General features: G+C 37.4%; 1 protein-coding gene across 1 annotated transcript; it reads left to right on the top strand.

Annotated features, from left to right (window-relative positions):
* The first annotated feature begins 4,647 nt into the window (after window positions 1-4,647).
* Window positions 4,648-5,592, top strand: LOC100754464 (olfactory receptor 51F2). The gene has a single exon (XM_027407973.1). It carries the CDS (start codon window positions 4,648-4,650, stop codon window positions 5,590-5,592), a length of 945 nt encoding a protein of 314 aa, XP_027263774.1.
* The last annotated feature ends 7,733 nt before the right edge of the window (window positions 5,593-13,325 follow it).

The following is a 13,325-nucleotide window of genomic DNA, read 5'->3' as shown; positions in this document are numbered from 1 at the left end:
GCACAGAAATTCACACAAACATTAAATAAAATGCATAAGCTTTAAAATGATATAGCTATTTGAGGTTTACTCATTTTTTCAGAAGTGAGTTAGTAATCATAAATTTTTCTAAAAAGTTATTTATTCTTCCTTCTAAGTTTTCTAGTAGCTTCCTTTGTGTTTATCATTGATTATAACACTCCAAGGAGTTCACACTAAAAACGGCTTCAGATTAAGTGAAGTAAATTTCTTGGAATTTAGGAATTATTTATATTACTACCCAAGCTAGGTATGATAACTTACACCTGTAAATTTGGCACCAGAAGACTGTTGTAGAGTATTTTGAGATGACAGTGTCCAGGCCTGCTTAATAAAACCTTGACACAAACACCAAGAACAAACCCCTTTAGAAATGTTAGGACTATTGTTGCTGAAGAGAAATGTGTCTTGACTGCTTATACATCCTATTGGAGTATTTCACTCTTTATTCATATTTATGATTTTTCAGTGTCTACAGCCTAGTCATCCTACTTGTTTTTATTATAGCTGTGGCACTACACAGGAAATCTGCACATTTAGAATATTTGGGATATTATTAATTGTGGATAGAAGCCTTTAAATCGACAGGTGTCCAAAAAAGTATTCAACGTTGAGTAACTGCAAGTTATACCCTTTGAGTAAAATCTTCCCATTTTTTATATCCCTAGCCCCTGGAAACCACCACTCCACACTCTATTTCCATGAATTTAACTAAAACATGCCACTTATAAGTAGAATCATGAAGTATTTATTCTTCTGTGACTGGTTCATTTTACCAAGCATAATGATCTCCAGGTGTCTCTACATTGTAGCACTTTTCAGAATTTTATTCCCTTTTAAAGCCCATGGTGTATGCTGCATTTTCTTTACTAATTTATCTGTCAATGGGTATTTCAATGTTTCCATATTTTGCTATTTATGGATAATGTTGAAAGGAACATTGGAATGTAGATATCTGTTCAACATCTACTTTCTTTGGTTATTCAATGATAAGTGGGATTACTCAACCTTAAGAAGTTATTTATTTTTTTATTTTTGGTTTTTCGAGACAGGGTTTCTCTGTGTAGCTTTGTAGACCAGGCTAGCCTTGAACTCAAAGAGATTCACCTGCCTCTGCCTCCCGAGTACTGGGATTAAAGGCATGCACTACCAGCACCTGGTTTATTTATCTTTTTATTTTTATAGTGAAGTTCTATAATACTTCTCTTAAGAGAGCAGAATTTTCTCTTTTTCTCCAATTGTTTCCAAATGTTACAATTTCTTTACCTGATTGCCACCTTGGTTTAATAAATAGAGTCTCTAACCCATGCTGGATACTTGAGGATATCCTTAAACTTCTTATCCTATTGTCCTCACTTCCTAAATTCTGGAACTACAGGTATGTGCCATCTGTGCTTTTGAGAAGTAGCCATTTCCATGGTGTGCTGTTGTAAATACCAATTGTAAGTGACATCTCAGTCTCTTACTGTAAAGAGGGGAGGTTAGGAATCTGGAAGGAAACGTGGAGGGTGAGAATGTGAGATTGGAATGATGTAAATACAGTACTCATGCATGAACTTTCAAAAATAGTAATAAAATAATGTCAAAAATAAAAAAGTGATGAATCCACAGAATTAAAAAAGAAATTGAGATTTTAATTCTTCATCTTTAAAACAAAATGAACAAGAATTTTAGGTCCTTAAAAATATCTCCACTTTTTCTAAGAAAATAATAGTTTTTATCACCAGGTCTGAGTTCAAGTGACATTTTAGTCTTAATTTCAATTAATTAGAAAACTTACCTTTCTCCCACTTACAGATACTCCAATGAATTTACATAAATATTTGTAAATGAAGGTTTACTTTCTCTCTCTCTCTCTCTCTCTCTCTCTCTCTCTCTCTCTCTCTCTCTCACACATACACACACACACACACACACCCACACCCATATATACACACACACACAGTCACATGTACACACATACTAGACATATAGACAGACAGACATACAGAGAGGAAATGCTGAATTGAGAAGTAATGCCAATCAAAACAAATATATGTGGATATCAGGGTCTTGGACTTCAGCTGAAAGATAAAATTGACATTTCTATTGCTATCAATTCTTTTTTCCAACATAATATTTTTTGATTATTTGGGAATTTCACATCAAGCATCTTGATCATAATAACTTCCAAGTCTTCCCAGGCCCACTCCCACCCTTGTGACTGCCCCCCTCAAAAAAAGAATGAGAAGCAGAAGTAGAAACAAGTTCAATTTGTGTTGATCATACACTCACTGGAACACAGTTAAACTCTCCATGGTCAGCCCCTCAAAGAAAACTGAGTCCTTTCCCACTGGCATCCTGCCATTAGCTATTTGTTGTGGAGGGCTACACTTCAGCATCTTCTCACAATTTTTAAGAGTTCTCTTTTATGGCTGTTCCTTTTTAAGGGTGTTTGTAACTTGTAACTTTTCATGGAAGAATTGAGACAAGAGCCCACCTCTGCATCTCAGGGGAAGTCATTTCTGCCCTGCTCCCAGTGTTTGACATTTACTAAAGTGATTGATGTGGCTGCGGTCACAGATTGGTGGGGAAAAGGTCATATAAATGACTCTAAAAGAAGTGAGTCTGAGAGTAGAGCACCAGGGAGGTTAGGGTTTAAGGACAAAGCAAAAGAAACACTTTCTAATCAAAGTGCAGAGTTATGGCCACTAAGGTGAAAATAACTCAAGGCCACACAGTTTCCTCAGGTCCAAACTTTAAGTCATGGAAGATGCCTGGAAAGATATCTAATACAATCTATCAAATACCTGACTGGTTTCTGAAAAATAGTAGTAGAGCCCTAATACTTATTTTTGTCCCCCCTTTTTTTAGTTTTAAATTTCATTTTGTATTCCAACTAAAATTCTCCATCCAACACTTCCTCTAATCCCCCTGCTCCTCCACAGCCCACCAACAGTCTACTCCTCCTCACTGGTAAGGAGTCCTAGTACTTAATACTCACCTATATGTTATGATTCCTCAGAAAAAGAGACATAGACATATGGAGGGTCCTAGCATGATGCTTAAAGGAGGTGGTGGGACTGTGGCAAGAGGAGTTTGTTTCTTAGTGACAGGCCTTTAACATTGATCATGGGGTATTCTCTACCCCCTCCTCAATATCTTTTGCTTCTTGAGTATTTTTCTTGTAATGCTCCTACCATGTTCAGCTGCCATGGGACTAAAACCAGAGCCTTAGCCCTGAAGGGAATCTCTAAAACAGCCTAGATAAACTTGGTGTCTTCATAAGCCTCATGGAAAGGCAATTATCACAATACTCAAAAGACTTTCAGTTTTGATCATTTCCTACTTTCCTCTACTCCCATATCACAGAAATGTCACACCTTTAGCTGATTCTTCCATTTAAGTGTAAATTTGCACCTTTTCAATGCTTTCTTCCTCAGGGTCATTTGCAGGCTTTATTGTCGAGTCACATCTGATTTAAACCATATCCACCACATGTGTGGACACTGTAACATATGCTTGGATGATTGGAAGGGGCAGACATTTACCTTAAAATTAAGCATGCAGAAGAGAAAAATGTGACCTTAGAAAGCTTCCTAAGCAATAGAAAGTATTTCCTTCAATTCTTCAGATATACATATCAACATTAATATTCCTTTGAAAAGTAGAAAACCATGACATTTGCTAAGGTGATTCTGATTCAGTGATTTTCCACAAGCTTCCAATGAGTTGTTAGTTCTTAGTGAGGTCATTTTTAAATAATCCTTCTGCAGAAAGAATTTTCCTTAAACATAATTAAGTTTCCATTTACTACCTATGTAAACAAACCTTTTCCTTCTATCACCCAGGGTGGTTTATTTGCGCAGGCTTATTGGTTCTTTTCTAACATTGAATTTTTTTACATTGACAGTTGTTACATATTTATTCAGTCATGACTATAAAAAACTTTAATATTGTCTCACTCTTTATTTTCACTGGGCATTAATGGGCTGGCAAAGGGTAATGGCTCCTAGGATTTTTGGATCAAAAACTGAGAAGTGGTGAAAAGGAAGGCAAATTAACCTATTGCCCAGAGATATCCTGTCACCAATGTTCAATTCCATAGAACTAGAAGATCCTTTTATTGTCTATTATAACTTTATTATATGTTTGTACTCTGTATGTATATATATGCATGTGTGTATACACATGTGTATAGTTGAATGTGTAGCATAGCTGTGGAAGAAGGTAAAATGATAACTTGCTGAATTAGGTTATCTTCTTGTACCTTGTGGGTTCTTAGGACTAAGTTGAGGCCATCAGTCTTGATTCCACTTTCCTTTACTTACTTATCCACCTTGCCAGTCCTCATTACCTAATTTTGTCTCCTTACTAATGTAAGTACACAGACACCCACACATAATATAATATAGATATGAAAACCTGGGTGTCTTCACAGATGCCAGTGCTGTTTCTTCCCCCAGTTCATCTGTTCAATTTGATGTCTAATACAATAATAATATTAAAAGGCTTGGCTTTTCATTGAAGATGAGGAACAGAAACTGGGTTTTTAGTGTTCCTAAATGTAGTAGAGATTGGAAGATTTCTGTTCTCATCATTACAGGATGCGTGGCTTTCTCCCATGGACACCTGCTTCTTTAATTCACCATGCCATCCTTCAATCAGAGCACTGCCCACCCAATAGTCTTCTTCCTCACTGGCATTCCTGGTCTTGAGACCTCTCAAGCCTGGATTTCCATCCCTTTCTGCTGTCTATATGCCATCGCCATTTCTGGGAACAGCATGATCCTCTTTGTCATCATCACTGAGTCAAGCCTCCATGAACCCATGTACTATTTCCTGTCCATGCTGTCCTTCACAGACCTGGGTCTGTGCTTCTCCACGGTGGTAACGGTGTTGGGCATCTTCTGGTTCAATGTTCGAGAGATTAGCTTTGATGCCTGCATTGGCCAAATGTTCTTTATCCATGGCTTTACATTCATGGAGTCTTCGGTCCTCCTGGTGATGGCCTTTGACCGCTTTATTGCCATCTGTAACCCACTGAGATATGCTATGATCTTAACCAATTCAAGGATCATTGCAGTGGGATTTGCAATTGTAATTAGGGGGACTGCAGCTCTTGTTCCTTTACTTCTGCTCCTCAAGCGTCTATCTTTTTGTCGTAGTCATGTGCTGCATCATTCCTATTGCTTCCATCCTGATGTGATGAAGCTTTCATGTTCAGACACCAAGATCAACAGTGCCTTTGGCCTGGTCACTGTCATCTCTACTGCAGGATTGGACTCTGTTCTGATTCTTCTCTCTTATGTTCTGATCATCCACTCAGTGCTATGCATTGCATCTAAGGAGGAGAGGAAAAAGGCATTTGGCACCTGTGTCTCTCATCTCAGTGCTGTTGCCATCTTCTACATCCCCATGATCAGTTTGTCATTGGTACATAGGTTTGCGAAGCATGCTCCTCCATTTGTACACACTCTAGTTGCCAATGTTTATCTGCTCATCCCTCCTGTAATGAATCCCATAATCTATAGCGTGAAAACCAAACAAATTCGAAAGGCTATGTTTAAAGCATTCTTCATTAAGCCATCTTAGGAAAGTTTTAGTGTTTTTGTTTTATAGCAGCTTGATATGCCATGCTTTGCTATTGCCCATGGATGCCTGCCCTATTTTGAGGGAATACAGAGGAGGGGCAGATTGAGGGGGCAAGGGGGAAATGGGGTAGTGGAGTGGAAGGAGAATAGGGAGGGAAGGCTATGGTCAGGACATAAAATAAAAAGAAAAGAGAGTCTTCCCTAAATTTCTGAGTTTTATTATTCACTTGTGTGATTTATCCTGTAGCTTGAAATAGTCTTTTAATTAAGTTATTTTTCTTTACTCTGATGATCTTGCAATTCTTTGCCTACAAAGGTTTAGACTGTGGGTTCCCTAGTGACAGGGACAACATGTTTTATAGTTATTATCTTATTATTATTGCTACACCTGTACAATATGGTTAAATTAAGTTTATGGTTATTGATGAATTGATTTTAATCCTTTAGATTGTATAACTATTAATGGTTCATATAATCTATACACTAAGATACATGCACTTCAGTAATTGTATAATTTTCATAATGCTGTTAAAATGATTATTATTACTAATCAAAAATATTCATAGTTGAATAAGATGAAATAGTAGAATCACTAAAGAATTAGTGAGAAGAAAGTGCTTGAAATGAGTACTTTTCTAATTCTTAAAATAAGCCTTAAGATCTCTTTGTTAAATGAATTAATATTTCAACCTTACAAAGTATCGTGATGTGTTGTCTAAAATGTATTTGTAGGGAAACTTCTACTGATTTGATCATCACACAATTGGGTCATGTAAAGAAATTGTAGTTGTATCATAATTTTACAAATTCCCCAAGTTAACCTGAAGTTTAGAAAAAAACATATAGGAGATGAAATGCTAATCTAATTTTATCATCATGAACTGAGTATGTATCATCCTGTACCCCATAATACCCTAATTAAAGTTGTTAAGAAAACTAAGTAGTGTGATAAGCCTCTGATTTTGATATATATTTCCTTACCTGGTTGTTGATTCTCTAGAAAGACTATTATGTTAACTGTATGACTATAGTACAAAACTTTGGAACATGTTAAATCTTTATAATGCTTTTTGTAAGAATTAATAACAATTATATGGTTGTCTATGGGACAGTAATGATGACATCTTTCTGAAGTAACATAATCATGATCTCACAGCACCTATGTTTCCCTACACCAGACCTATACAAGATCAGTATACTCCACACTCCAGCATAGATGGGACAGAGGCTTTTTATAAATGTGCTTTTTAGGAAGATTCTCATAGATGGGAAAAAAGAATTAGACACCAGTTTCTTAACTGAAACTAAAGGTGCTTGCAGTGAAGCTGAGTGGAAGGAAACCATGAAGTAGAATGAGCCCATGGAGAGTTTCATCCTCTGGGGTCCTATCATCTCCGTCTGTGGTTTCTAATGAAGATATTTCAGAAAGCCTGAGATAGGTCTCTCTACATATGTTCTGTATCATTGAGCAGAAGAACTCAGCTTCTCAGCCCTCTCCTCCATAAAGGCACAAAAGAACAACCTGTGTGCTTGTAAGTAAAACTGTTGGATTCAGGAAAACAATATACTTTACCTCTGCTGTTTCTCATAAGAATTAAAAGATTCTGTAACTTCAGGGAGGTCTTCTTGATTCCCAAGAAAACCCAGGAAAATCAGAAATTTGTAACTTTGGGCAATCTATTCTAAGTGAGTTTAGTTGTGATACATTACAATTGTCTTGCTAATAGAGGTTAAAGCACTCTTACAATTCTGAGTTTTCTGGGTAGTTCTCGAACATTCAGAACTGCCATCTAAAGTTCTGCCACTCCCACCCTCTATGCACTTATCCCATCGTTGTCATCTTCATTTGCCATTATCATATACCTCCTGTATTCCGTTTGCTTGCTATCACATTGATTCTTCACAAATGCTGTCATTTTAACTCCCACATACCATTGCTGACCTACCAAACTTCATGAAAGTGGAATGTTATGTACTCATTGGGAGAGCTCAGTCTAGTTGATGGCAGAAGTTTCATGGGACCTAGGATTGCCTAGAATTCTAACAATTTTGGTGAATCATTAGCCAGAGAGGAGACAACTTGAGGTGGTTCAGCATAGAACCTTCAGTACTGTGTTATAGTTTACATTGGGTATCATCATCTTAATGTAAGTAATCAGTGTCAGCAAGTGGTTGAGCAGAGAGGAGATGATTTTGTAGTAAGAAACCAGGGTCATTGTACACACACACACACANNNNGAGAGAGAGAGAGAGAGAGAGAGAGAGAGAGAGAGAGAGAGAGACAGAGACACAGACAGAGCACACACACACACACACAGAGAGAGAGAGAGAGAGAGAGAGAGAGAGAGAGAGAGAGAGAGAGAGAGAGAGAGACAGAGAGAAGTGTTTTGGAGACTATTTATGAGCTCCATGAATCATATTTAACATTTCTGGTACAGAACATGGGAGTATATCTCAGTTGGTAGCATGCACAAAGTCCTTGTTTTGACCCCCAAAACAGAATAAATGAGTTGTGATGGCAAAAAGGGATGAAATGGAACACCCTTGCAATTGCAGTTCTCTAGAATTGGAGGCAGGAGGATCAGAAATTCAAGGTTATTCTTGGTTACACAGAGAATTTAAGGACTGCCTGAAATATATGATTTTGTTGGAGGTATTTGAGGGGACTATCTCAGTATGTAAGAAATGTTGTGATGCAAGCATGTTAAGTGAAGTTTTGTCCTCTAGAGCCCATGTAGAAAGCAACACTCTGGAGGACAGGTGGGGTATTTGTTGAGGCTTGCTAGTTGCCAGCCTTGCCCTGGCTCAGTGAGAAACCTTGTTCGAAGAAAATAAGATGAAGGGTGATCTAAGTCTGAAGTCCTCCTCTGTTAAACATATGTGTATGGACAGGAACATTTCCACAAGCATGTGAATACATTATCATACACACATAAAAACATACACAGAGACAAACAGACATACACAGACACACAGACACACATACATACATATATACAGACACAGAGACACACATAGAAGAGACATACACAGAACACACACACACTCACACACACACACACACACACACACACACACACACACACACACACACACACACACTGTATTTTTCCTATGTAACCTGAATAAGAATTTCTGAAGTATAGGAGAGCAGAAGTCCTGAAGTCTTATAGTGACGTCCTAGGCTAATTTCAGAATCATTGATCAGTTGCTTTCATTTCCTATATTATAATGGAAGTTATTAATGAAAAATGATGAGAGCCTGGATAGATGGCTCAAGGTTAAGAAGACATAAAACTGTTATTAAGAGCCCAATTTATTTTGCAACATCCATGGTGAGGGGTCCACAATCATCTTTAACTTCAAATGCAGGCAAATACAAAGTCTGTGGTCTTGGTGGCACCTGAACTTGCATGCACAACCCTCCCCCTGCACACTTACACATGCCACATAATTAAAAATAAGATGCAACCTTTGAAAAGAACATGATGATTAATAAGAAATTACCACCTATCACAATGTTATTTACAGAGGCATAATTTCAGATAACATGATCAAGCAATAGAATAACCATGAATCTGTCTGCATGAATCTAAAAAAACGCACAGAACTCCAAAGGAAGAAGTGTTTTATTATGATTCATCCTAGTGAAGGTGATATCATTGTGTTTCCATAAATAGAAATTTATGTTGGATTTATAATAACTATGGATCAGATAGAGCGTGCAAATAACATAGTCTCTTTCAGAAAAGAGAGCTTCATCATCTGTGTACATTACATCAGTGGGAGGAACCTTGCTACATTGTGTGATTGGTTAAGTAAGGAAATGTCAGTTTTCAAAAATAAATCGGTGTTTGTCAGTCACTATTTGTAGTGATGAGATACTGAGTTTGACTTCATGCTGGAGCCAGTAAAGAGTGCTAGGGAAGCAGGAGTACACTTTGCAGGTGTGTTTTGCAGAGCCCCTGGTGACATAAATGGGGAGAAAGTCTGGAAACTGGGATCACTAAGCAAAGAATCTGCTTTCAGTAATATTTCTGTACTTCTTGCATAACTGAGACAAGTGTTATATAAATTGATGATCATGGAACTAGAGGAACAGGATGCTCAATTGATGGTCACTATATGAATATACATATACGTATATGTACATAACAACAATTAATGAAAAAAGAGGCCCTGAATTTGAAAGCGAGCCAGTAGGTATATAGGGGAGAGTTTGGGGGAAGTACAGGGAAAGATGGAATGCTATAATTATGTTATAATCTCAAAAATAAAAGAAATAGTAAAAAATGGTTCGGAGAGTTGGTGTCTCTATAATTGTGGTATATAGAATTATCAGAGTGCCCTAAAGTTACTATTCACTCCAGATTATTTGTCTGCATGAGAACAATCCCCTTGATTCCCTTGGTGTGAATAAGGCATGCTAATGCAATGGTAACCACTCGAGTGACCAGGTACATTAGAGTACAGTTGAGCTTTCAGCATGCAGACATGATCTTTGGTTGCTTTCTAGCAAGTTAATCTAAACAAAGATTGTCCCTAGACCTGTGTCCTAATCCCAGGAGCCTCTGGAGGCAAGGTGAAGCTGCAGAGGGGTTCTTGTCTTGGATTTGAAGAGGCACAGTGTCATGTTGAGAGAGTGAGTCTGCAGGTGTGGTCCAGGATTCACGAGTCTCCTCTTCCCCTCACCAGCCAGCAAGAAACTGGAGACCTCAATTTTGTACCACAAAGATTTGATTTGTGCAGGTAACCTGAATAATCTCAGAAGAGGACTCCTGCACCAGTTGAAGATTGTCCATGCTGAGATCTCAGGCTCTGCCTTGTGAGGTCCTGAGTTGAAAACCTCATTTTGTCCTGCTCTCCTACAGAACCGTAAGGAATGTATTTCAAACCACTGAAGTCTTCGTACTTTCCAATGTAGTCAGACAGGCCTCATGCAGCAGAATGTTACGTCAGTCAATGCTAGATGCCAGATTCCCACTGCATGTACGAACCATTGCTGTAGAAAATGAAGGCAGGCTAAATTCTGTGAGTGATACAGAGAGGACCTAGAAGGAGCAGGGAACCTATCGAGAGACAAGGATTTAGAATTGAATTTAGGTTGCCAGGGAAATCGGCATTATTTCTCTCTCTCTCTCTCTCTCTCTCTCTCTCTCTCTCTCTCTCTCTCTCTCTCTCTCTCTCTCTCTGTCTGTCTCTCTCTCTCTCTCTGATATGCTGGTACAGATGCTAGAGCTACTTCACACCTACTAGGTATGTGCTCCACCCCTGATTCACATCTTAGGCCCTCCTTACTCTTTTACCGTGGTGAGGTAATGGCAACCTTTGTCTCTCATATAGTACCTTTCAGGCATATTTTATCTCTTATACCTTAATGGTATTTAAAAACATCCAGAATGCCTGTGTCTCTGAATTTTAATCTATCAGCTTCTGTACAATTATTTTTTATTTACTCTGAGAAGTGTGTTAATACTACTTCTAGAATTTTTTTCATGTGTAACTATTGCATTTATAACACATTCCCATCCTCCTATGTATCCTTTGTATTTCATTTGTTTCCATATTCATTTGCTTATGACCAAATCTGATTTTTCCTGTTTTTGAGGGTAGGTTCAGCATGTGATTTGCTTCTTTATTCTTATTTTGAATTACAGATTCCATTCTTTTATATTTTCTGTTAAACCAAACCCTCAGGTGATATAAACAGCAGTGCCCACTTGCAAAGAAGCAACAGACTTTGGTGAATTTAAAGATATGCATACAAAAACCTGGGTTCCACTGTGACGTTTTCATATGTGTTTATCTTGTGCTTGGCTTATATTCACTGGTTCACATTTTATATCTCAGACAGCCTCTTTCTATTATTTTCTTTATATACATATAGATGCTGGGTAGTGGTGGAGCATAATCCCAAAGGAGGCAGAGGCAGGTGGATCTCTCAGTTCAAGACCAGCCTGGTCTATGGAGTTAGTTTCAGGACAGTCAGAGTTACTCAGAGAAACCCTTTGTGTAACACACACACACACACACACACACACACACACACACACACACACACACACACATCAATAAAACAAAACAAGAAACAAAAAATCATATGCATGAACATATTTTGCATACATTCTAAGTGTAAGATGAAACCATGATATTCAATTTTCTGAACTGGTCTTACTTTCTAACATGATTTCCAATTGCAACCATTTCACTAAAAACAATTATTATTATTATATTCATTGTAGTTGAATAAAAATCCTTTGTGGTGCTGGAGAGATGGTTCAGCAGTTACCAGCATACAGTGTTTTGCAGAGAATTTGGGTTTAGTTCTTAGCACTGATGTTGTGTAGCTCACTGGCCTGTTATTCCAGCTCTGGGGAATCTGTTGCCACAGGCTTTTGTGGCCACCTGTACTCATGTAGTCAACCCTCCTCTCTCTCTCTTACACACACACCTAAGTAACTTACTAGTTAGTAAAAACTCAAATATGTATATCTGCTGTAGGAGCAGGGGCATTCCTACATGTCTGGAAACTTGCAGAATTAGAAAACTATAATCATGGATTATAAGGAGGTTAAATGGGGAAGAAACTCGTGGGTAAACATTATTCCTGTCTGCTTCACATTTGTCTGCCAGAAAGGGAAGTAGGTAAGTAGAGACAATAGGAAATGACATAGGAAAAATTTCATAATTTTAAACTTTAATTTGTTATTTAGTTGCAAAAACCTCCTATCAACAGATCTCTGCTAAGATTTCCACTTACATCTGCTAGCCTTATTGTCATGGAATTCCAAGGATCAGCCTAACAGTGTCCTGTTGAGGTGACGAAACTGAGGTGTGATGTAGTGCAGTCATTTATTACATGGCAAATGCCAGAGCATTTCATCCAACTCACAGTTTACATGAATTTGAAGAATTGGTTTGCAATGCAGTGTAAACATTCAAAATACAATTTTTCCTAAGAATTATATTGTGAATGCTCCATATTACATTCTAGTTGTGTGTATTAATTCCTCATACATACATTATGTTTGAAACTGTTCAAGTACAGATGAACTTTTAACATTGTAAATGGACCATCAGAATCATTGCATATACTGTTATTGTTCATATGAAATTCTATAACCATTTGTACATATTTCAAATTTCAATATTTATTAATTGATTTATTGATTGATTTCTTCTCTTAAGAAGAAATAAGCTAACATTCATTATTAAATTTATGAATATAAACAATATGCAATGCCCTTATTGTTTTTACATTATTATTTATATTATTTCTATAAAACAGAGGGTTCCAGCATGGTATTGTCATACAGGAATAGTGTATTTAAATCATATCTGTTCTTATCCCTTTTGATGCAGCATTAGTTACACCCTCCTAAAATACAAAGTATTATACTCCTTATATTTTCATATGCTTCTAAAAATGATTCCACAAGGGAGAGAAAACATCTGGTTTAACCTTTCTGAGTCTGGCTTAATCCACTTAGTGTACTATTTTGTATGAAGTGCCATCCTAATGTAATTCTTTATTTCACGACTTTGGTCCCTCATGGGATACTCACAGTTGATCCCTCAGTTTTGTTACTCCCTCTTTACAAACTATTCCAACAGCTATTGTCTTACAGAAACGATTCTTAGTGAAGTGACCAAATTTGGACTGAGTGCATCACAAATAAATATGTATTGTCATTTCAGCACACTCAGATGAAATCATTGAAGTCTGAATTCAGT

The sequence above is a fragment of the Cricetulus griseus genome, chromosome 3, assembly GCF_003668045.3.
Source record: "Cricetulus griseus strain 17A/GY chromosome 3, alternate assembly CriGri-PICRH-1.0, whole genome shotgun sequence".
NCBI lineage: Eukaryota > Metazoa > Chordata > Mammalia > Rodentia > Cricetidae > Cricetulus > Cricetulus griseus.
The sequence above is the reverse complement of the archived record's forward strand: the minus strand, read 5'-3'. Positions and strand labels throughout refer to the sequence as shown.

What these genes read in the sequence shown, in the direction of transcription:
- LOC100754464 (XM_027407973.1), top strand. Translation starts at nt 4,648, where the DNA reads ATGCCATCCTTCAATCAGAGCACTGCCCACCCAATAGTCTTCTTCCTC.